General features: G+C 39.2%; 1 protein-coding gene across 1 annotated transcript in view; it reads left to right on the top strand.

Moving 5' to 3' along the window:
• The window catches only part of PPP2R2A (protein phosphatase 2 regulatory subunit Balpha), a gene marked incomplete at its 5' end in the record, with an annotated part of 89,938 nt that overhangs the window by 39,281 nt on the left and 26,089 nt on the right, over positions 1–24,568 (top strand). The window contains 1 exon segment of the mRNA XM_014589646.1: positions 14,655–14,752. Coding sequence (XP_014445132.1) covers positions 14,655–14,752 — 98 coding nt within the window.

Below are 24,568 nucleotides of genomic sequence, written 5' to 3'. Positions count from 1 at the left end.
GTTGTTTTTTTACTATAATGGCTCAGGTTACTGTGGTTGCTTACTAGGATTTCTGGAGTAATTCTAGATTGATCTTCAGTTTTCCTTCTACTTTCCTTTCTTCTCAGTCCCCAGCCATCTTTCTCTTCACTTCAGTTTAAGTAATCAGAGGTACTCATCTAGTTGGGTTATTATTAGTTAAAATTTCCCAGTGGGCTTCCTCTTATATAAAGTCAGTATAGTTTTTTGTAATACACCTTAAGGATTTTGCTAGCCTCTTTCTTTAAATATTTTCTTTTTCCTTAATATTCTTTAAACATTTTTCTTTAAATATTCTGCCCCCTTTGTATCACTAGATACAATCTATTGTAGGTGAACTGGAAGAGTCCTACCACAAAATAAATTTGAGATGGTGTGACTACCAAGAGAAGTGGACAGTGAATTGCTTTCTGAATCTTGTGGACTGGCCATGATAATAATCCTTTATAAGGATATTAGGCAGATACTACTAACCAGATACTCATTATGTTATAAAAATTCTTTAATAAAGCATACATAGATGTAGGAATTTTGTGTGGTAACTACTTGTTTGTGTAATCTTCACAAGAAGCTATTTGCATTATACAAACATTTTTTTCATTACCAGGGACAAATGCACTTGTGCGCACATGAGAGAGAGAGAAAAAAAACTCTGCTGTGATGTGATCATGCAACAATCCTTTTTCCTCCATTTCTCCATCCCATTTAAATTTTGGGCACATGTATGAAAGCATACGACATTTTTTCCAATACACTGGAGCTGAGATTCAAGCCATGGTCAGCCATGTGAGATCTAGCTCCCTTGATTGTTAAGCTATAGGGTCAGCCCTGCATTATATTCAATAAGGCAACTGGATGTGGTGATTTGTTCTGTGGAATTAATTATGAGCCAGTTTAAAGTTGGTGAGCATCTTATCAAGATGATAACTAATTTTAACTTTTTTTTTTTTTTAGAGAGGTTTTTGCTATAGGGCACGTGTGCTCGACAGAGAGACAGAAAGCGAGAAATCACCTCCCACGGGACATGGCCACGCTGCAGTCCCTTCTCCATCCTCCTCTTGGGATCTTGGGCACGCACGCACACGTGCCTGGCATGAGTTTAAGCCACCAGATCCGGAACTCAAACTGCGGTTTACTACCTGGGAGTCCAGCGACATAGCCATTACGCCAACTGCTGGTCCCAACTAACTTTAACTTTAGAGCAGTCAATTTATAGGTCTTTCTTTCTAATATATATAATAGTTATACACTAAGGCTTGTTTGTTAAAATCACACCTGCAGACTAAATGTTTTAGCAACTGTTTATCTTTCTGTTCTTTGTTGCAGGAGGGTATGATTCCATTCCATTTTATCCAAACATGATATCAGATTATCCAGGAACAAGTTATAAAGAAGGGAAACTGGTTTCAGAACACACCTCTGGAAATTACCCTATGGACACTGACTCTCATGGCAACATTGCAATGTAGGTTCTGTATGAGCATCAGTAGCCTGCAGTCTTCGTTGAACTTGTCACATAACATGTTCACTGAGTCAGGCGTTGAGGAAAGGTTTTTTGTTTGGTTTGTTTTTTGTTTTCTTTTTTCTTTTTTTTTCTTTCTTTTGTGTTTTTTAGAGGCTTTTGCTATAGGGTGCATGGGCTTGCCAGAGAGACAGAAAGTGAGAAATCACCCCCCTCCCTCCACCTGGGTGTCGGGGGGATGGCCATGCTGCAATCCCTTTTCCTCTCGGGATCTTGGGTATGCATGCACATGTGCCTGGCGTGAGTTTAAGCCACCGGGTCTGGGACTCTAACCACGGTCGACCACATGGGAGTCCAGCGACATAGCCATTATGCTAACTGCTGATCCCAAGGAAAGATTTTTTTTTTTTTTTATAAAAGCATTTAGCACATATTTTATTCCCTGAAGATGTCTCTGTAATCTAGTGGTTGAAAATCATAGTGAAGTTGAGGTGGGATTTTATCCAAGAAACTCAGGGGCACCAAATCCTACCCCCTTGATGAGTGTACACACAAGAGGCAACAGAAAGCAAGGCAGCTCCAGCACCTGTTACTTGCTTGGACTTTAGCCTCTGACTCCAGTGAGCTAAACTAGACCATTTGGAGAATGAACTTTGCAGGGTAGCCTAGATGTAATTAAGGCTTGGCTTGTGTCAGCTCTCTGTAGCAAAGCCCAAATGCCAGCAGAATTCCACCTGCCAATGTCTGCACTGTGTACTTCATACAAGGCTCATTTCTCTGCATTTATTACTTATTTAACCCTCAGAGCCACTCTCTGAAGTGAGTAGTTACAAGACGGGGAAACTGAGTCTTTAAGAGCCCAATTTACTTTCTTAAGGTCATACAGACAATGATGAGTGAGGTGAGGATTTGATAGTCTGTAGATGTAGCCCTGAGAATGTTACAGGGTTCCTCAACCCTTGGGAGTAGGTGCCTGAGTAGGTCTTTGGCTGATGAGAGTCTGTGGGCGAACATGAGCAGCTTCATCTTGTCCTTATAGTCGAACAGTATATTCTGTCCACGCTGTGATCTGGTCAAGGTAGAATCACACTGGTCTGCCATACCAAAAGTAAAGAAGGCGCAGTCACTCCCCAGTAGCTCTCACTCTTCTCCCTTCAGCCTCTCAGGCTGCAGAGATATGTCCTAGTCAATGCCAAGTGGGTAATAAGTGTGTGAAGAGTCATGAGAGCATTGAAAGGGGAAAAAGAATAGATAGGGTCTGCCCTTCAGGAGCAGGTAAACAGGTCAAGCCTTATTCGCTCTGAGGAGGAAGATTCCTAAAGGGACAGCACAGACTTAACTTGTTTTTCAGGGTACCATAATTAAATGTTTTTAAATCTTAAAAGACAATACATTCCTGAGAAGAATGGCTTGACCTTTGGGAAAAATAGCAAGAACTTTGAGCTCCCTCTAGAGGTCAACAACTATAAAAGATCATTATATTGGTCTGTAGCAAAAATAGCTGTTACCTGAAGCTAGCCTATTCATTTAGCAGGAAACTTGCATTTTATAAAATACAAAATCTTATAAGGTGGATTATCCAGAAGTGTTTTTCTTCTATTAGAGAGAAATTGGTAAGGCTTCGAGAAGCAATTTGGGCTGATCATATTCTAAGTAGTTATGTTGGGCCATTTGTATACTTCAGCAATTGCCATTTAGAGTATATAGAACAAATAAAGTTAAAAAGATTGTGAAAATGTGTTATGAGTCTAAACAAAATAGCATATACTTCTCTTCAGAACTCACTGAGAGCATTCAGTTCTTATTATGCAAGTATAGAATGAAAGCAGCACATGTATTGTCGGATTCTGTGGTAAAATTAAGAATGTATAAAAATTATACTTTTTTTCTAAAAGAATGTTTGTTTATTCCATTAGAGAGAGAAGCCTGTACCCCTAACAGGGTCCTCATGCCACAATCCACCCTCATTCTCAGCCAGCCCTGTTCATAGGCACAGGCGTGCATACCCAGTGATTAGAGGGACCATTGTGGGTCCAGTTGTGTTACCAGCTGCACCACTACCTAGTCCCACACTTTCTTTTTTAAGATCCAGGAATGCTCAAAAAACAAAAGGTGGAAGCATGTAAAAGGGACTCAGTAGCCAACCTGAAAGAGCTCTCAAATACAGAAGAATTTTAGATAACTTATACAGATACTCTCCCCCTAAAGAAGTGAAGCTTAAAACGCCCATCCCTCTTTGAATATGTGCTGTGGCTTAATGAGTTCCTTCCAAAGTGCATTATGTAAAGGTGGGGGGAGTAACTTTAGAGTGGAGGAACTTGGCAGATACTACCCTGGCCAGACAGTCTAGGTTGCCATCAGTAAATTGTACTGATAGGATGTTTCCTTGACAATGCTGTGGTACAAATGGCACTTCACTTCCGGCATCTTTTGCCAGTAACTGATAACTACAGTGTGGCCATGGCAAAAAACAGCATCTGACGATACCAAATTCAGGGATCACACTGCATAGTCCCTGACTAGTACTCTTCAAAACTGCTAAGAGTTAATGAAAAACAGGGAAGAGTAAGAGAATTTCTCACAGACCAGAGGAGGCTAAGGAGACATGGTGACTACACGTAATGTGGTACGCCGTATGGGATTCTGGACCTGGTAACGCTAAGAAAAACTAGTGACTCTTAGTTAATAATAATGCGCCAGTGTTGGTTCCTTAGTTGTGACAGCTGTCCATAGTAATGCAGAATGGAGACGGTAGTAGAAATGAGGTGTGGGGTATATAGGAACTCCTTGTGCTGTCTCTACCTGTTCTGTAAATCTAAAACCATACTAAAATCTTTATGGGAAAAGCTTTACTTGTTAACTTTTAGCTCTTGTTTAGTGATGTTTGAATAATAGGGAACTTTATTGCTATATATGTACATTACCATTGGCAGTTAAGTAGTTTCTGACTTTTATGTGTAAAGTGAGGAAAATGGCATCCTGTAAAAATAGGGTAGTGTGATAGAGGACTCCGGAGTCTCTAGGAAGCACTGAGGTTTTCAGCTGCAGCAGCACTGCTGGTTGAGCAGAGCAAGAAGGATTGCGTTTCTTGTGTTCAATTCCAGTCTCATTTCATCACAGCTTGGCTTGTAACTTACTGAAAGTGTTTGCCATTAAATCACTATTGTTGATGAATTCTAGGTTCTCTAGTGACGATCTGTGGTCATGGGTAGAGTTTCTGCAAATGTGTTCTCCCTTCAGGTCTTTAATTTTCTGTATTAAGTTTTCAAAAGAAAGCATGTTATTTCTTACCTTCATTCCTTATCATTGCTCTCCTAGATTTGTTGATTTATGTAAGTGTCCAGATAGATGCTGTATATGTTCTGTGAAAGATAAATGCTTCTGTCTATACATGTTTCTTTGCAAATGAGAAATTTGAAGTTTATGAAGAATAATTGATTTACAGTAGAACTGTGCCGATAGCCCAGTGTCTTGTTGCCCTTACCTGAAGGTTAATGAAGAGCCAGCACTAGTAGGAAAGAATTGACATGAAAGGGAGAGGAGCATTTCAGGAAAAATCAGAACAAAAAGTGAAAGAAAGGGTATTGACAGAGTTAGAACATTGATGTTTCTCTTACATTCTCTGATACTTTAGATAATGTAAAAACATTAGTGAGACTCTTTATGCTTTTAAGATTTGGGGAAGTGAGAGCTAGGTGATGACAGTGGTAAAATGCCATTCTGAGAGGCTGACTTACAACTGTGTGGGATCCAGCTCCCTTAACCACTAGGCTACAGGGCTGGCTCAAGATCAAATAAATGGAAATGCATCATTTTTTATGTGGGAATGTACCCATGCCCACCCAGGGCAGCTGAGGCCGGGAGTGGAGTATAGTATGAAGACCCTGTTGGGAGTACTGTCTGTCTTTCTCTGATTCTCTCACTTCCCTCTTTCTCTCTCTCTATCTCTCAAGAAACAAACTTTAAAACATTTTTTTTAAAGTTTTTTTTGAGAGGTTTTTGCTGCAGAGCGCATGCGCTCTCGCCAGAAAGACAAAGAGAGACAGAAAGTGAGAAAGCACCCCCCAGGGGGGATGGCCACGCTGCAATCCCTTCTCCATTCTCTCAGGATCCTGGTGGGCACACGTGCACACGTGCCAGGTGTGTGTTTAAGCCACCAGGTCCAGGATTCGAACCGTGGTCAACTACATGGGAGTCCAGCAACATAGCCATTATTAAGCCAACTGCTGGTCCCATATTACTTAATTCTTCTAGTCATTGGGGGCATTACATTGCTATCAGCTAAGTGTAGTAGCTATTTGGCAGTTTGCATGACAGTTATGAATAAGAAAAAATTGTTTTATATTCTGCATGACTTAGGATGGTCTGCCAAATGTGCATAATTCTGGTGGGGGGAGGTATCTTATTTTCTGGTACCCAAACTCAACTCTGTTGTACTAAACCAAGAGCTTTTCTGGGGGCTGGCCCAGCCTCATTGCCTAGTAGCTGAGGGAGCCAGATCCCCACATGGCAGATTGCTGTTCAAGTCCTGGACCTGGCAGCTCGAAGGGGGCACACTGGCATGTGTGCATCTGTGTCCAGTGTCCTGACAGAGTGTGACTGCCCCTCCTCCTTGTGGGGTGCTTTCTCCCTTTCCCTCCTTCTCTGTCATTGGTCAGCACATATACCACCCTCTGGTGAAATACATAAATAGAGGATTTCTTGTGGGGAGAGGGAGTGAGTTTGATGTATATACTGATATGTGTAAATCAAAGGAAGATTATACTTTGAAATACTGGAGTTTTTCAGAGAATTCTTCAAATTTTGCCTAATCACTTTAACAGCGCAAGGCTACTGATGGCTTTTGAGTTGCCACTCTTAAATTTACCTGTATAGCCTTCATTGGTAACTGACCCTTTGTATTAATTACTTGGTGTAATGTTGTCATACTGGAGCATTTACATACTGGGCATCACTTTTACAAATATTCTTCACCAGTTTTTATCCTCAGGATTGCACTGATACATGTTATGTTAAAGGGTGAATCATTAAATTCCCCATGTTTTTCTGCTACAGTATCTAATCTGTTAATCTTGTCTAGTGTATCTTTTCTTCCAGATTAGTATATTCTTCATTTTCAGATGTTCCCTTTTTTATGTTTATGATTTAGTTTTGAGCATGTAGAAAATATTATTAATAGTTGTTTTAGGTACTTGTGTGCTTGGACCTTAATTCATCATTTTTGTCATTTCTGATTCTGTTTCTGTTGGTTTATTTTTCTTCTATTTATGAGTCATGTTTTGCTATGGCAGTTCCAGAATGGATACCCAGGCATTGTGAATTTACACTGTGGAGTGTTACATTTTGTTTTGTCACATAGTTAAGTTTCTTGGGATCAATTTGATCTTTTCAAAATTAGTTTTAAGCTTTGTTAGGACAAGTTTAGTTTTAAGTGCTGATTCAGCCCTTACTACTAAGGTGCAGCCTTTCTGAGAACTCTCCCTGATGCATTAATTTTGAGATTCCTCCAGCTCTGGTTGGTAGAAACCCTGTTTGAACTCCACCCCCAATAAACATTTTTTTTAATTGCCAGGGGGCATATGCTCCTCTCATGGGTGGGAGAAGAAAGCATCCCCATTTCAGCATGCTCATGCTGTAATCACTCCTCTCTTTCTTCATCCTGTCAGGGTTTGGGGCGTGCGTGTGTGCACACACATGCCCAGCATGTCTTTCAAGCCACTGGGGCCAGTATTTAGAACCATGGTAGACTTCGTGGGATCCCGCTCTTTTAGCCACAGGTTAATAGGAGGGCCCAACTCCAGTAAACTTTTCTAATGATTCTTTCCTCGGCATTGTGGAGGAGCATCACTTCACATATGCCCACATTAATATTCAGGTGATCTTTCCGTAGATCTCGCCGGCTTTCTCTCTGTACTCCTTCCTTAGGAGTACTCTGTCTATAGATTGTAGCTGTGTCAGCATTCCCTAACTCCTTTTCTCTGTCTTCACAACTCTGGGTTTAATCATTTCTGTCTTCTTTCTAATTCACTGCACTGTCTTGGGAACTCCTTGCTGTCGTTAGGCTGCAGCACATCATATAGAGCTCACTTATCTTCCTTTCTATAGGGTTCACAGTCCTATACTCCGTGCTGTTCACAGTCAGAAAGCAGGTATTTCATGTATTTTGGTTACTTTCATGGTTCACAACAGAACAGTACCTTGAGGTAGTTTTACTTCTTCATGGTCAGAAGCAGATTAAAAATTATCAAATTTTAAATTTAGTGTATTATCTTTCATACTTTAACCTCTTGAAAAAAAACATACTATTATTGTACATTTTCACTGGGTGCTTTTTCTTGATATCATTGCATGTGTGTGTATATTACTCTTAACATTTCTTGTTAATCTTTGCCTTTGTACTCAAATACAACAAAAAATAAAGGAGACTGATTGGACTTTGTGGGAAACAAAATATTATTCGTAGAAAGATAAGATTCAATAAAGTCAACTTGATAATATTTTTTTTTTCCAAGTATGAAAGTTAGGTTTTATATTAGAATACTACATTGGCAATGGCTCTTACGGGAAGTAAGAGACAGATACTTGTTCTTTTAACCAGTACAGTTCTTTTATAGTAAAAATCAGAATTTCTTTTTGCTTTATCTTTTTTTTTTTTTTTTAATTTTGCTGTCGGGTGCTTGCACTTAACTTGATAATATTTTTTTTTTCCAAGTATGAAAGTTAGGTTTTATATTAGAATACTACATTGGCAATGGCTCTTACGGGAAGTAAGAGACAGATACTTGTTCTTTTAACCAGTACAGTTCTTTTATAGTAAAAATCAGAATTTCTTTTTGCTTTATCTTTTTTTTTTTTTTTTAATTTTGCTGTCGGGTGCTTGCACTTGCAGGAGACAGAGAAATCAGAGAATGAGAAAGTGAGAGAGAATCCCTCCTTTCCCTCCAACACACACAGACACCCCCCGTCTCTGTCTCCCAATTTCCCACTTACTCAATTCCTCCTCCTCCCTTTCTTCCTCCATTTGGGATTTTGGCCATACATGCACATGTTGCCCAGTGTTTTTCTTAAACTGCTAGTCCCAAGACACCAGTAACACAGCCATGTGGGATCCGGCTGCCTTAACCATAGCATGGGGAGGCATACTTTCTGCTTTTCTGTTCATTATAAATGAAATCTGTATGTGGGATCGTCAGAAAGTTCACGGAAAGTGCATATTATGAAAAAACTATACATAGATTTCAAAAGTTTCTTGCACCAAAATAACCTTGCATTTCTTTTTAAGGCAGCATTTATTTTATTTTATTTATTCATTTATTTTAATTTGACCAGAGAAAAAGTGAGAAAGCAAGCCACTAGGTCCGAGACTCGAACCGTGGTCAACCATGTGGGAGTGTCCAGCACCTTGACCACCATGCCACCTGCTGGTCCCAAGGCAGCGTTTTTCAGTTTTGCAGCAGGGCACACGCACATACACATACAAGTGAGATATCACCAGAATCACCACCAGAGGGATAGTCCTGTCGCTATTTTCTTCTTGGGATTCTTGGGCACACATGCACAGGTGCCCATTGTATTTTTCAAGCTACTGGGTCCAGGCCTCAAACCACAGTGTCAACCATGTGAGATCCAGCATTTTAACTACCATACCACCTGCTGGCCCTGTTTTGATAATAATTATGATGGATTTTTTTTTCACATAATTTTTTTGGGACATAATCTCTAAATAGAATTATAAAATCAGTAAGTCCATAAAGTACCTCAAAACACAAGAACTGAAGTATTTAGAGACTGTCAAGGCTAATAATATGTCATTTAACATATAGTAGTTGCTATTAATTGCTACCATTTTATCATACACATACACACACACACACACACACACACACACACACACAGAGTATAAATTTTTTCCTTGTCCATTTTTATCCTGAGAGTTATATATTTGGTTGTCTGATGTGTCCTGTTCTGCTTATGATATAAACAAGAAACACAGGAACCAGCAGTTAGCGTAATGGCTATGTTGCTGGACTCCCACGTAGTCGACCGCGGTTCGTGTCCCGGACCCGGTGGCTTAAAACTCACGCCGGGCGCGTGTGCGTGCGTGCCCAAGATCCCGAGAGGAGAATGGAGGAGAAGGGATTGCGGCGTGACCATCCCCCCTGGGGGGGGATTTCTCGCTTTCTGTCTCTATGTCTCTCTCTGTCTGTCTGGCGAGCGCACGCGCCCTACAGTGAAAATCCCTCAAAAAAAAAAAAAAAAGAAACACAGTAGATAACAGATCTCAGAATACCGAACATGCACATGGCCATGATATATGGCGCTGGCTGAGAGTGGATTATGGTAGCAAGACCCTGTCGTCTCCCTCACTCTCTCTGTCTTGCTCATGGGAGAAATAATACATAAGTTTTTTTTTTTTTTTAAAGGAGGTAGATGACAGGGACCACTGTACCCCATGAAGGAAAAAAGAGACCAGTAATATTGCTGTTTTCAATCCCACTAGCAGCTACTTTTCTAACCCAGAAGACAATTATTTTACCTTCTGAGGATAAACCTGGGTGCTGACAGCTTTGAAAGAAGAGGTTTGAAGAAATGAGAGTCCCACTCTTAATTTTTTTATTGTTATTATTATTACTTATTTTTTAATGAGAGAAGGTGATAAAGCAAGCCAACAGGTCTGGTACTCAAACCACAGTCAGCCATGTGGGAGTTCAGCAGCAAAACCCCTATGCCACCTGCCAGCCCCCTCAGTCTTAAGTATTATCTTATAAATTTGTTTGTATTTATAGTATATGGGAGTGGGGGGGGAGACAGACAGATAGTATTTTAAATAGGGTCTTACATGTTACAGTTCTCCTGCCCCAGCCTCCAAGTTAGCTATAGTAACACTTGCATGTAACCATGCCCAACATGTTCAGAATAACCTGGGGAACCCAACCCAGGAGCCACTTGTGGCATCTACCTGCCCTAGGGATGGTACTGTCTGTACACCACCATGTTGGGCTAATTTAACAAAATTAAACTTTCTTATCAAAAATTGGATTTTGCCTTTTAAGTGCTACCTTTATATTGCAAAATTTAGAATTCACTGTTTAAAATTGCTGTTGATTTAATAATGTACTTTAGACCAGTTGATGCATAATTCTGAAATAAGAGTCTCCATTTTGTTAACAAAAAGACCATGTTTATGTTCTTTTCATATGATTAACACAGACATTTTTCATTGTAATTACAAATGACATTTTTGTCATCATAGGAAAGATTCTTTCCCTTTTTAAAAAATGCTTGCTTTTATTTATTATTTATTTTCAATTCACCAGAGAAAGGGAAAGTGAGAAAACAAGCTGCTAGGGCCAGGATTTCAACCATGGCTGGCCATGTGGGAGTCCAGCCCCTTCACCACCCACCACCTGCTTGGCCCCCTTACTTTCCTTTTAAAAGCTTGTTTTAGAGGCCAACAGGTGGCGTGGAGGTTAAGGGAACTGGATACTGTGTGACCAGTTGGCACTGTTTGAGTCCTGGACCTAGCAGCTTGAAAATGCATGTCCAAAATCCAGAGAGGAGAATGGAAAAGGGATTGCAGCATGGCCATTCCCCAGGAAATGAGTTTTTTCTCTTTCTCTCTTTCTGCCTCTCTCTCATGCGTGTGTGAGTGCACGTACCCTGTACCAGAACAAAAAAGTTGTTCTTTGACATTTATTTGGTGGTTTATGAGAACTCAACTCAGTTGATGTACTTTATGGGCCATGCATCAAGTTCAGTATTAAAACTCTGATGGTGATAATGTTCTTTAAAACATGGTATAGTTTATACATGTACTTGAAACTAAAGTGTTCTCAAGTATTCATAGCTTTCATTAATAGTTTGTTTTAAAACTAGTATACAGAGGATCTGAATTTTTATGACACTTAGATTCTCAGCCTGCTCGTGTTTAGGGTAGCAGTTCATGTGTGCATGCGCACTGTGCACGGATGATAAATGTTTTCATTTACCCAGAGTGTCTTGTTTAAGATTCAGGGGTCAGTACCATGGCTTGTGGTTAGTGCAACTGGATCTCACATGGCTGACCACATGATTTGAGTCTCTAACTTGGCTTGAGAAACATGCTAGGATATGTTTGTGTGCCCCAGGTCCCAGAAGGAGGGAGAGATGGAGGAGAAGGGATTGTGGCATGACCATTCTTGATGGAGGATGTATTTTCTTCTTCTTTTGTCTCTGTGTTTCCCTCTACCACCACCCCCAAATTTAAAATATTCAGAATTACATTGCATCATTTTTGGATTTGTATTAAGAGTTAGTATCCCTTGTAGTATTTTAGACCTGTGCAATATGAGAGCCACTGGTACATATAGCTCAAATCAAAAATCCTGTAGCTGCATGTGGCCAATGACTCTGACTCTCATATAGTGCATGTATAGGATACATTGTAGCAAAAAGTCCTGTTGAACAGTGCCTTTGTGCACACAATTATCTACTGTATGATTTTTTTTCTTACTTGTCACAAGTTGTGGGCTCACTAGAGCCAGGGAAAGGGAGAAGGCACCCCCTACTGGGGTATTTTTCCTTCACGGGTACTCCGTTCAGCATATCTTAATATGTGGGCCAGTTGTTTCTAGGATTTCTCAAAGGTGGTGCTTAAAATTTTGTACCCTCACAATAAAGCTGCTGCTTCACTACTAAATATATATATATCACTTTATTCCAGAAAGCTCATTATAAAGTAATTATTCTTCGCATATGAAGTGACACTTTGTTAACAAACACCTTATTTTTATTAAATTACTTCTCATTCCTTGTGGTAGCCTTTTTCTTCTCCCCCTCTCCTTATGTCCCCCTCTTCACATGCTCAGTGACTCCGTTATAACTAGTTATTTTGGGGTATGACGCATGCTGCTTTTTGTTCCTGTTCTGTTTAAGAGTAACATAGATGTGGACTATGCCACCCCACCCTCAATTTCAAACATCTTCAGTTCTTTTTCTATAAAGATCTTGTCTGCTGCTCAGCAGAGGCTAGTCTGGCTAGTTATACCATGTTCATGAACTTGTCTCTTATTAAATGTTAGCTATAACAGATCATTTACCTGTGGAAGAATTGCAATTTCTTTCATTTAGGTGATTGAAACAATTTGGACCTGGGGAAAAGATAAAACAGTTTAAACAACAAAAGTACTTCTGCCCTTTATTCTATTGAATGAACATGAGAATGAATCATTTATGTGAGGTATGAGTGTTTTGCCAAGCCAAGAGCATATTCAAGAGTTCAAAGCTAGATATTTTCATTGCAGCATGACTATATTCAAAGTAACTGACAGTTTATTTTATGGTTAGCTAAAGAAACAGCACTAACTGAATACTGTAGGGAATATTGGTTGAGTTGGACTTAACAGAAAAATAATGCATCTATGGAATGATGGCTGAATTATTGGAATTAATGGTAATTTAGACTAATTTTTGCATTATTCCTTGATTTTAGTATCTCATGTTCAAACAAGATGTGACACCATTATATTCTGTCTTGGTACTGTTCGCTTCTACATTTTTCTCTCTCTAATGTCCTTCAAGTGCAGAGACTTTATATGTTTTAATTTTTTTATTCACTGTGGAAGTCAGTACAGAACACCTAATCAAATGGCTTCTAAGCACTTACAGATTTTTGGTTTTGCAGACTAGTCTAATTATTCAGTTTTATACCTTTGTGTTACATATGTATACAGACACTAAATTCATTCTTTCTCCCTGATATACTGAATATGATGGACTGTTTGAGCCATGATTTTTAACCCAAAGGTGGGTGTGTCCAGACCTTCTAAAATTATATGCAAATGTTTCTGTGCATTTAATTATGTGCAGTTTCTTGGGAAAGCGTGTGTTACTTTCAGTAGTTCTGAAAGCATTCAGAGAGATAATTGCTTGGATATAGTCAATGGAGGAAGCAAGGCAGGCCTTTTAAGCTATACTTGGAAAAATTACTTAAAAGAAAATGTTGCAGTGTTGGATAGATAATTGGTAAAATACACAGGACCAGCATATGGTATAATTATGGTTATGTCTCTGGACTCCCACGCAGTTGACTGCAGTTCGTGTCCCAGACCTGCTCTCTTAAAATTCACGCTGTGTGTGTGTGTGTGTGTGTGTGCATGCCCACAATCCCGAGAGGAGAATGGAGGAGAAGGGATTACAATGTGACCAATCCCCTCTGGGAAGTGGTATCTCACTTTCTGTCTCTGTCTCTCTGGTGAGTGAAAACGCCTTGTAGCAAAAATTTGTCTTTTTTTTTTTTTTAAGTCAGTAAAATTTGAGATACATAATATTCTTTATTATAAAAATCACATTTGTAAATTCTTAACAGTGAGCTACCATAGACCAGAAGTTTATTTAAAATGCATCGGATGGAGTCTCTCCTACTTCAGTTTAATGCTTTATAGTGAATAACTTGTTAATAGTGGTGAATCGTACAGTGAACTTAATCTAATACCTATTCCTGTGACTTTGATTTTCCTTTTTTCTTTAGGAAAGTAGCTCTGTTGTCAAAAAGCACTTGATTGAAGTTAGCATTAACTGTGCGTAACGTGACTGATTCTAGTAGCCCCTGCCATGTTTAGGAGGAATAACAAGAACTGTGCATAACCAAAGTATTTCTGGTATAAGTGATTTTCTGCTCACAAACTTTGTTTGAGGCCACAATTTGAATTTTTGAATTTATGACTGTTAGAATTCTATCTGAAATTATTTTTCTATTAAAAAATTTCCCCCACTTTAGTAATACCTGTCTTGATTCTATAGACTGTTTGGGTTTACATAAGCAAGCTTATCAAAAGTATATAAGAAAGAAATTAGGAAGTTAATCTATTTTCCTTTTTTTTTTTTTTTTAAGTTAGATTTTATTTATTCTATGAGAGAGGCAGACCTTTCTTTGACAGAGCCCACAATACCACAGCCGTCTTCCCAGTCAGCCAGGATCCTGGGCATGTTCAGGTCATTACAGGATTTGAACTCAGTTGGTTCAGTGTAGCAGTGTCCTGCTGTCTGAGCCACTGAAATTGGGTCTTTCTTTATTTCTGATAGCAAGTTGATATGTAGACTTGGAATATGTTAGGAAATACATGCCAAGTTTTAAAACTGGTGAATTCGGGAAGAAAAAACTAAAGTCTTTTTTGTCTTTGTTTTAATTATACAGCAGATATAATTTCTACAGTAGAATTTAATCATTCTGGAGAATTACTAGCAACCGGAGATAAGGGTGGTAGAGTTGTCATCTTTCAACAGGAGCAGGAGGTAAGTTTTAAAGTATAATATATACATTTCAGTTTGATTTTGAGACTGCATTTTATGTTACACTGGAAAAACTCATCAGAAGATCCTGGAATTTTTGAAAAAGAAATGTCAGTTAATTGAGTAGAATATCCAATATATATGGATAGCTTTGATTCTCCTACCTTTATGCATATACACGTGTGTGTGTGTGTGTGTGTGTGTGTGTGTGTGTGTGTGGTTTTGATTTTAAAGTACAGCTCTTCCATTATAAAAAAGATTGTGTTAGAGAAGGAGATAGAAAGTGGTGAGATAACTTAGGATTCTAAGCAGTTTAATAGCCTTGGTTATACTTTTCCCTTAGAATGCCATAAAGCAAGGTTGTTTTGTCCTCTTCTCTGCTTGGTGTGTTTTATGTAATTGGAGAAGGGAAGTTAGTTTAAAGAAGAAGCTTAATTATTTTTACATAAGTTCATAACCAATACTGGTAATGTAATTTAAATACAAAAGTTTAAATGGCAGTTTCATGTATATTAGTAGAATAATAGTTTTTAAGTGTGTTGCTAACATTTAGAATAAGTTGATAAGAAATGGTTTTCTTTTCTCTTTTTACAACTCAGGCACACTTCTAAATCTGATTGACACGATTTCTCACTAAAATTTCTTGCTAAACAAAATTTGTCACAGTGATTTTTCTTTATTGTCACCCCTCTATTTAATAGATCAAAGTTGAACTTTTTAAATAAGTTGAACATCCTGCCCTTGTCTATAATATATTCAGAAAAATTTACTATAGATAAATTACAGTTTACAAATCATAACACAGAGTAAAGTTTTAAGGGATTGTGAAGTTCCTTAAATAAGCAAAGACTCTAGTAATAATAATACTACTTTGCACTTCTATAGCGCCTTTGACCTGAGGATCTCAAAGTGCTTTACAAACACTAATGAATTAATCCTCACAACACCCCAGTGAGGTAGGTAATTTAATTTTAAAAGAATGATTAAGAGTGTCTGATTAGAAGATGCACAAACACTAAATATGTCTCATTTTTTGTTGAAAGAAAATATGAAAATAAGACTCAAACTTTGCTTGACAAAGAATGATCTGTGGGAAGGGGGACTAAATCGGTTTTTGGTTCCTGTTTTCTAAAAACTTTATCAGAAAAATCTTGAGGTAGTGTTGAAATGGAACCTTAGAGATCATTAATTTCCCTTTATTCACAAATGAGAAAGATATATATTTATATTATATACACATCACTTTATCATTTGATGGCAGAACTAACGACCAAACTTAGACCATGTCATCTTTTCAGTGTTCTTTGTCCTCTTTCATGTTAGATAACCAAGATATGAAAATGTTAACTTTGTTACTCAGTGTTTAGAACAAGCCGTCTGTCCCATAGGCATTCTCTGGCCTTGAATGTGTTATTTACTGAAAGTTAATGATTCTCTACACTTCGCGTTTGTTTTAAAGAAAAATGTTTGAAGAAAAGCCTTTTAAAAATAATTTTTCTTACTGTGTTTAATTTTGAAGGATAATACACAGGGTTAATATTTTTAGGGTTTCAGAAAGTCTTCATTGTTAGCGAGGCCATTATGCCTTTTTAAGTTTCTGCTATAGGGTATGCGCACTCACAAGAGAAGACAGTAAGTGGGGTGAGAAATCACCCCACAGAAAGAACGGCTATGCCACAATCCCTTCTCCCCCGTTCTCTCCTTGGGATTTTGTACATGCACACACAGAGATGCCTGGTGTATTTTTCAAGCACCTGGTCTTGGACTTAAACCATGGAGTTGGCAGTGGGATCCAGCTTCCTCAAATACCACACCACCTCCTGACCATATATTTTAAAGTATAAGTTGTCAGTTAAATGCTGATTTGACAATATTTTGCTTGAGAATGTCATCTTCACCTTCTTTAGGTGATAGTTCATTACTAAACTAAAAATGTGAAAAATAAATAGAATTTTAAAATAGGGGAAATTTCTCCTTTAGTAGGGGTTCAATAGATGTAGTCAAAGTAATAGTTTAGTATTTAGCATTTCCTAGAAAATACATTAATTTATAATTTAAATTCTAACATTAATTACTGAAATTGCCCAGCCATTTTTCTTGTATTAGAAAATAAGGCCAAAACTTTAAATTTAAAGCATAATCATTTTCTCTATTATTTTCCGGAGCCCCACATGAGATTCTAAAGTCATATTCTTTTAAGAAGAGGTGAACAGAATGATTGACACTTTAAAAAAGACCGCTGGTAGGAAATAACAGGATTACCTCTTCATATTTTTGTCATTTTCCCTAACTTCTTTACCATATTTAAGAATAAAAGACATGAGACCAGCAGTTGGCGTAATGACTACATTGCTGGACTCTTATGTAGTCAACTGTGGTTTGAGTCCCGGACCCAATGACTTAAACTCACGCGTGTGTGTGTGTACGCGCGTGCATGCCCAAGACCCTAAGAGCAGAATGGAGGAGAAGGGATTGCAGCGTGGCCATCCCTCCTGGGGGGTGATTTCTCGCTTTCTGTCTGTCTCTTTCTTTCTCTGGCTTTCTGGGGAGTGCACGTGCCCTATGGCAAAAATCTCTCAAAAAAAAAAAAAAAAGAAAGAAAGAAAGAATAAAAGACAAATTAGCATGTCCTTTGAGAGTTACGTGTCAGTGTAAATACCAGTATATTTTCAAAGGACAGATGAAATGACAGCAATTATGGCAGTTGGCTTTTTCCTCCTGAAACTTAGTTTTGTTAGTATTAATGTCGTGTGACTCTTAACTAATTAATTTTCCATGTTTTCACACTGTGTCTTACACTGTAGTGACCTAATACAGTGTTGTCTTTAGGATCTATGTTATCGATTATAAACAAACGTATTTTACACTTAGAAGGACCTTTATTTCTGAGATTAACATGTGTAGGTGAGATTTTGTGAGTTCAGATTTGTACATGTCTAAAAAATAGTGTTAGAATTTCAAAAATGGAAAGGAATTTATTTGTTTAAATTTGCTGGATGGGGTGTGCTTTGGTAGGAAGGGTGGCAGGGAGTGGGGGTCAGGGATAGAAAATACTCCTCCTATAGGGCATAGTCAAACTGCAATCTCTTCTCTGCCACTTCCCCCCAGTAAGGGATTTCGGGCATGCATGTGTACACATCTTGAATATTTCTCAAGCTGCCGTTATGGAACTTCAACCACGTGGTCAGGCACTTTCACCACCAGGCCATGAACTTGGCCAGTGGTCATTTTTTTTCCCCTAATTTTTAGATAAATCCCAGGAAACCTTGTATTACAAGGTTATATTGCTCAGTTTAGTTTATTGCAAAAACAATTGCAGTTTCAGACCGAGAATTTTAAATCAGTATAACTAGGTTCAGACACATCTTTATTTATCCAAATAGAAACCATTACACTCAACTCATTTTTTTCCCAACAAGAAATAAGTTTGTTTATTCCTGTAGCATAAAAATCCATGTGTTGGAATTTGATAAACTCTGAGAAACCATCTTCTGCATCCTGCTGGTTGTGGAAGGCTTTTACTGCAGAAAGTTATTGAGATGCTTGTCGAAGTGGTAGTGGGTTGGCCAAGAATCACATGAATATGGCAAAAACATTATAGCCCAGTTCATTCAAATTGCTGGTTTTGCCATGTGTGGTTAGGCGTTGTTATGGAGAATTGGGCCCTTTCCATTGACTACCTACAGCTGTAGACATTGCCATTTTCATATACTTCTCAGAATAATGGTTTCACTGGAATTCAGAAAGCTGTAGTAGATCAGACTGCATCAGACACTGACCGTAACCATTTTTTGGTACAAGTTTGCCTTTGGAAGTGTTTTGGAGCTTCTTCTCGGTTCACCTGGTCATCACCAGTTATATAAAATCCATTTTTCATTTCACAGCACAAACTGATTATGAAATGGTTTATTGTTCTGGCATAGAATAAGAGAAAATGACACTTTAGAATGAAAATTATCAATTTTACACCTTTCTGATTTGCTCCAAATACCTAATGACCCATTGAGTTCTTGTGCGACTTTTCACGTTATTTGTAAGAGCATTAGCTTCGCTGATGGCTCTCCGTTAGTCGTGATCAAGTTTTGAGATCTGGCCAATGTACTCCTCACCTTTAAGGCTCTCCTGTCCTCTGTAGAACTTCTTGAACTGTAGGTTCATGAGCAGTTCCTGGGCCAAAAGTGCCATTGTTGTCTCCGCTGCTTTACGACTCATTTTGAACTCAAATAAGGAAATTGCTTGAGGGACCAGCATATGATGTAGTGGTTACATCACTGGACTCCCACATGATTGACCACAGTTCAAGTCTCGTACCCAGTAGCTCGAAATACGCTGGGCTTGTGTGCATACATGCCCAAGATCCTGGGAGAAAAGCAGAGGAGAAGGGATTGTGGCATGGCCATTCCCTCTGGGAGGTGATTTCTCACTTTTTCTTCTCACTATCTCTCTCTCTCTCTCTTTCCCCGGAGCATATGTGCCCTAAGGCAAAAACCTAAAAGAAAAAACATGAAAGTTGCTTGAATTAGCTTTTTGTCCTAACATTTCAGTAGTCTAAAATAAATATAAACAGCAAGTAAATGAGTCATTTCCAAGAAAAACATAAAGCAAGAGATGCACATTGAAATTGTTTATACCATAACCGCATTTATTTGAGAATATATTCTAATATCAAACAATACATTTCAGCACTCCAAAACACTGTGATTACTTTTGCACCAACCTAATAACAAAGCTCTGGGATTAGGACTTGAACCTCTAATTTTCAGTCTAGTGTACACTGTTTTTTATCTAATAAACATTTCTTAGTGTTTGTAAATGCTAAATTTGTTTGCAAACCATAGCAGCATATAATCTGTTGTGGGCTAATCCTCCTACCCTATGGCAAGGGTTCCTTTTTGAACTTGACTTCACTGGAAACCAGAATATCTCCACCCACTCTTACTTAAAATAAAATCAATAGAGAAATTGGCACATCAGACTTTGACATCTTAACCCCCCCCCCAAAAAAAAAAATACTCAGTTTTATCTTTCAGTTCTTCCAAAATTAAAAATATCAAAGGTCAGGACCAGCAGGTGGCATGGTGGTCAAGGCACTGGACAGTCCCACATGGTCGACCAGGGTTCAAGTCCTGGACCTGGTGGCTTTCTTTCTCACTTTCCTCTCTCTCTCTCTCTCTCTGTGTCTCTCTCTGGGTAAATTAAAATGAATGAATGAATGGATAAATAAATAAATAAATCTTAAAAAAAAAATCAAAGGTCTTTTTTGGGAAGTTTTTGTCTTAGAGCACAGCACTTGCCAGGGAACCAGAGACAGTGAGAGGGAAAGTGAGAAATCACTCCCTAGGGGGGAATGGCCATGCTGCAGTTCCTTCTCTTTTCTCCTCCTGGGATTTGAGGCACACTCGCACACGCAACTGGTGTGGTTTTAAAGCCACCAGGTCTGGAACTTCAACCATGGTGGGAGTCCAGCCACCTAACCAGTACACCATCTGCTGGTCCCTGACTTGGACATCTTTAATCTCTCTTTTCTGTCTCATTTGCTTTACCTTTCCGAAGTGATAGGTCTTCCTGCCATCCTGTTGAGTGTCTGTCCTCTTGGTGCTTGTCCATCGATAATTGCCAAAGACCGCATGCGCTTGCCAGAAAGAGAGAGAGAGAACCTCTTCCATGGGGACTTGGTCACATCACAGTCCCTTCTCCATTTCTCCATCCAGTCAGGATTTTGGGCACACACGCACATGTGCCCAGCATGTTTTTGTTCATGTTTTTGTTTTCTTAAAGGTTTTTGTCATAGGGCACACATGCTCACTGGAAAGAGAGAAAATGAGAAACCACCCCCAGGGAGGTATGGCCACAGTGCAATCCCTTCTACATTCTCCTCTCAGGACTTTTGAGCATACATGCACACATATCTGGCATGGTTTACAAACCTCCAGGTCCAGGGCTCGAACCTGGTTGACCGTGTGGGTGTCCAGCTCCTTAGCAACTATATCACCTGCTGGCCCCACCCAGCATGTTTTTCAAGCCACTGGGGCAGGGATTTGAACCGTGATCAGCTTGGGTCCAGCTCCCCAAAACACCAGGCTACAGTGCCTGCCAGAATTTCCTTCTTTTTTTAAGTTGAATAATATTCCATTGTATACATATACCACAATTTTTTCCTTCTTTATTCATCCATTGATGGACATTCATTTGCTTCCACCTTTCGACCCTTGAGAATAGTACTTCTATAAACAGGTACCTTTCTGAGGTCTCATTGCCAGTTTTTCTGAATAAAACCCAGACGTAAGAATTACTGATCATATATTGTATTTTTAATTTTTTGAGAAATTCTCATACTGTTTTTCATATTGATTGTACCATTCATGTAGTATCTTTGTTTTCAGTTTTTTCCTTTACTCATCATAACCCAGCATGTTGTGTGTGTGTGTGTGTGTGTGTGTGTGAGAGAGAGAGAGAGAGAGAGAGAGAGAAAGAGAGAGAGAACGAACAACCTCCACAGGGTTTGGTTACTTTGCAGTCCATTTCCTCCAGTCTTCCAGATTGTCAGGTCCTGATTACCCACACAAGTGCCTACCATATTTTCAAGTACCCTGGGCATGAATATGAACCCCCATTGTCATGTGGGACCCAGCTTCTGGTAAGCAGTGCATTGCCATTGAACCAGTATATTACCACTACAACAGTGAGCCAGCCCCTGAGAGGTGTCTTTTTAAAATTTTTTACTTAAAAATACATAGAAGCATGCATAGAACCCTAGCAGCTAATCACATAACAAATACTTAGGTCAAGAAATAGAACTTTCATTCTTTTTAGTTTGAGATTTTTTTGGGGGGGTGGGTGGGTGGGTAGGGTGCAGGCCCTCACTGGAAAGAGACAAAAAAAACCCAAGTTACCCCCTGGGGGGCATATCCTCCCCACAGTCCCTTTTCCTATATTCTCTTTTCGGGATTTTGGGCATGCACACACACACATATATGCCTGGTATGCATTTTAAGTTGCTGGGTCCAGGACTCTTAACTGTAGTCAGCCATGTGGGAGTCTAGTGCCTTAACCCACTATGCCACCTGCTCGCCCCAAAACTTCTACCCTTCTATAAGTCCTTCTCTTTTCCTTCCCTCTCCTACACACCTGTCTTTTCACACTTAGTTGTGGCCTATAGTTTTAGAATGTTTTTGTAGCCTGGTGGTTAAGGAAACTGGATCTCACAAGGCTGATGTAGTTCAAGTGCTGGTCCCTGTGCTTGAAAACACATCAGATACATGTACGTGCATGCCTAAAATCGCAGCCAGATGGAGAAATGAAGGAGAAGGGAATTATGGTGTTACCACATCCCATTGGGGGTACTTTCTCCCACTGCCCTTCCTATATATATATGTGTGTGCGTGTGTATGTGTTTGTGTGTGTATATATATATATATATATATATATTCAATCTAAAAATATTTTTCCCTTTTTTAGAGGTTTTTGCCCTAGGGCGCGTATGCTCCCTGGAGAGAGAAATAAAATGAATAATGTTGCTACAAACATCCTTTAATTATCAGAGGTCAATCACCAGAGAAAGACAGAAAGTACCCAATGGAGTGTCTTCACGCTGCAGTCCCTTCTCTTCCATTTCTTTATTCCATTGGCATTTTGGGCATGCATGCACATGCCTCTGACACATTTTTCAAGTTGTGAGGACCAGAGTTCAAACCATGGTTAACCACATGGAATGTGCTCCCAATCCACAGTGTTTAACCACTGTACTGCAGGCTGGCCACAGCTTGGAGCATTTGTTTTGTTTTGTTTTTCCTCTCTTATTTTGCTAGAGGACCTAGCTTGCCAGAGGGAGAGAAAGCACCCCTCAGTGGGGCACCATTATTAACACCACAGTCTCGTCTCTGTGTTTTCTATCCTTTCAGGATTTTGGGAATCCATGCACATGCTTCCAATATGTTTTTCTGGCTGCCAGGGTTGGGACTCAGACCACACTGTCGGCCGTGTGGGATCTGGCTTCTCTAACCAGTCAGCTATGGGGCCGGCCCTATGAAAGTCCTTGGTCCTGTTTTTTGGTGTGTATGGTCATGAGTGAGATTATTGTGTCAAAAGTATCCATTTAGTTTTAGTACGCTGACATCACAATTAAAAATGATTCTGTCCTTTTTCATTATGAGCAGTGTTTGAAATATCTTTTGGTCTCACATCTTTAGCAATGCTTTGTATTATCAGTCTTCTCAAAATTCAGACATTTTCAGGGTCAGCAGGTGACATGGTTGTTGTTAAGGCATGGATTTCCATATGGGTGGCTGCAGTTTGTGCCTCAGACCTAGCAGCTTGAAAATCACAACAAACAAACAAATAAATAGAAATCTCTTTAAAAAGACCAAAAAAATTGCAAACATTTTTGATGTCTGAGTGTATCTTTTTGCAGCTTTAATTTATTTGCTCTTAATCAACATTAAAGTTGAGCATAATTTAATGTTTAAACACTGGCTATTTGCATGTCATCTTTTGTGATGTGTGTCTTACGATCTCTTGTCATTTTTCCACTAAGTTGTCATTTTTCTTACCAATTTTTATAAGATTTTTTTTGTTTGTTTTAATTTGACCAGAGAGAGAAAAAGTGAGAAAGCAAGTCTGATCGCTGAGAATGGTCTTCATTTTCTTCGTAGATGTGGAAAAGAGCTGTTTTACACTTTTTGTATATGAACTCTGTCATTTTCATTCATTAGAATTGTCTTATGACTTCATTTTCTTTATTTTTTTTTTTTTTTTGGTGGGGGGAGATTTTTCGCTATAGGGCGTGTGCGCTCGCCAGACAGACAGAGACAGAAAGCGAGAAATCACCCCCCAGGGGGGATGGTCACACCGCAATCCCTTCTCCTCCATTCTCCTCTCGGGATCTTGGGCACGCACGCACATGCGCGCGACGTAAGTTCTAAGCCACCGGGTCCGGGACGCGAACCGCGGTCGACTACATGGGAGTCCAGCGACACAGCCATCACGCTAACTGCTGGTTCCCATGACTTCATTTTCTAAATGGTCTATTTTTATTAAAAGGCCATTAATGTAAGGTTACACTTTTTATACTTTTCTTAGGATTACTGCTTTTTCTGTTATTTGTTACTAACATTTTTCTACTTCAGGATCCAGGAGCGTATTTCCTATTATTTTTAAAAATTCTTATAATTTTTTTTTTTAAATTTTAGTTTTTACTATAAGACACATTAGCTTGCCAGAGAGAGAAAGAAAGAGAGAACCCACCCCGGGGGGATGGCCACACTCCCTTCTCATCCATTCTCTTCCTGGGATTTTGGGCATCATGCATGCTTAACTTTGCCTGGTCTTTTTTTTTTTTTTTTTTTTTTTTTGCTAGTCGGGTGCGTATGTTCATTGGAGAGACAGATAGAAAGTGAGAAATCACCCCCCAGGGGGGATGGCGACACTGCAATCCCTTCCTACTCTCCTCTCGGGATTTTGGGCTCATGTGCCCAGCGTGAGTTTTAAGCCACCGGGTCCAGGACTTGAACCACAGTTGACTATGTGGGAGTCCAACGACATAATCATTATGCCATCCGCTGGTCCCATCTGACATGATTTTTTAAGCCACAAGGTCGGGACTCCAAACTGCAAATTGGGCCCTGTGTGCCCAGTGCACAGCTTGTAGCTAGTAGCAGCTGTATTGAATATCAGAGAAACAGATTTCCATCCTTACAGAAAGTTCTCTTAGATGACTTTGTCCTGGAACTTAACTATCACACGTTTACACGTATCTCAAATTTACCTGGAATCAATATATATATATATATATATATATATATACACACACGGTTTGAAGTA

Source organism: Tupaia chinensis, unplaced genomic scaffold (genome assembly GCF_000334495.1).
Source record: "Tupaia chinensis unplaced genomic scaffold, TupChi_1.0 Scaffold000366_1, whole genome shotgun sequence".
Taxonomy (NCBI): Eukaryota; Metazoa; Chordata; class Mammalia; order Scandentia; family Tupaiidae; genus Tupaia; species Tupaia belangeri.
Note: the sequence above shows the minus strand (reverse complement) of the source record. Positions and strands in the feature narration are given on the sequence as shown.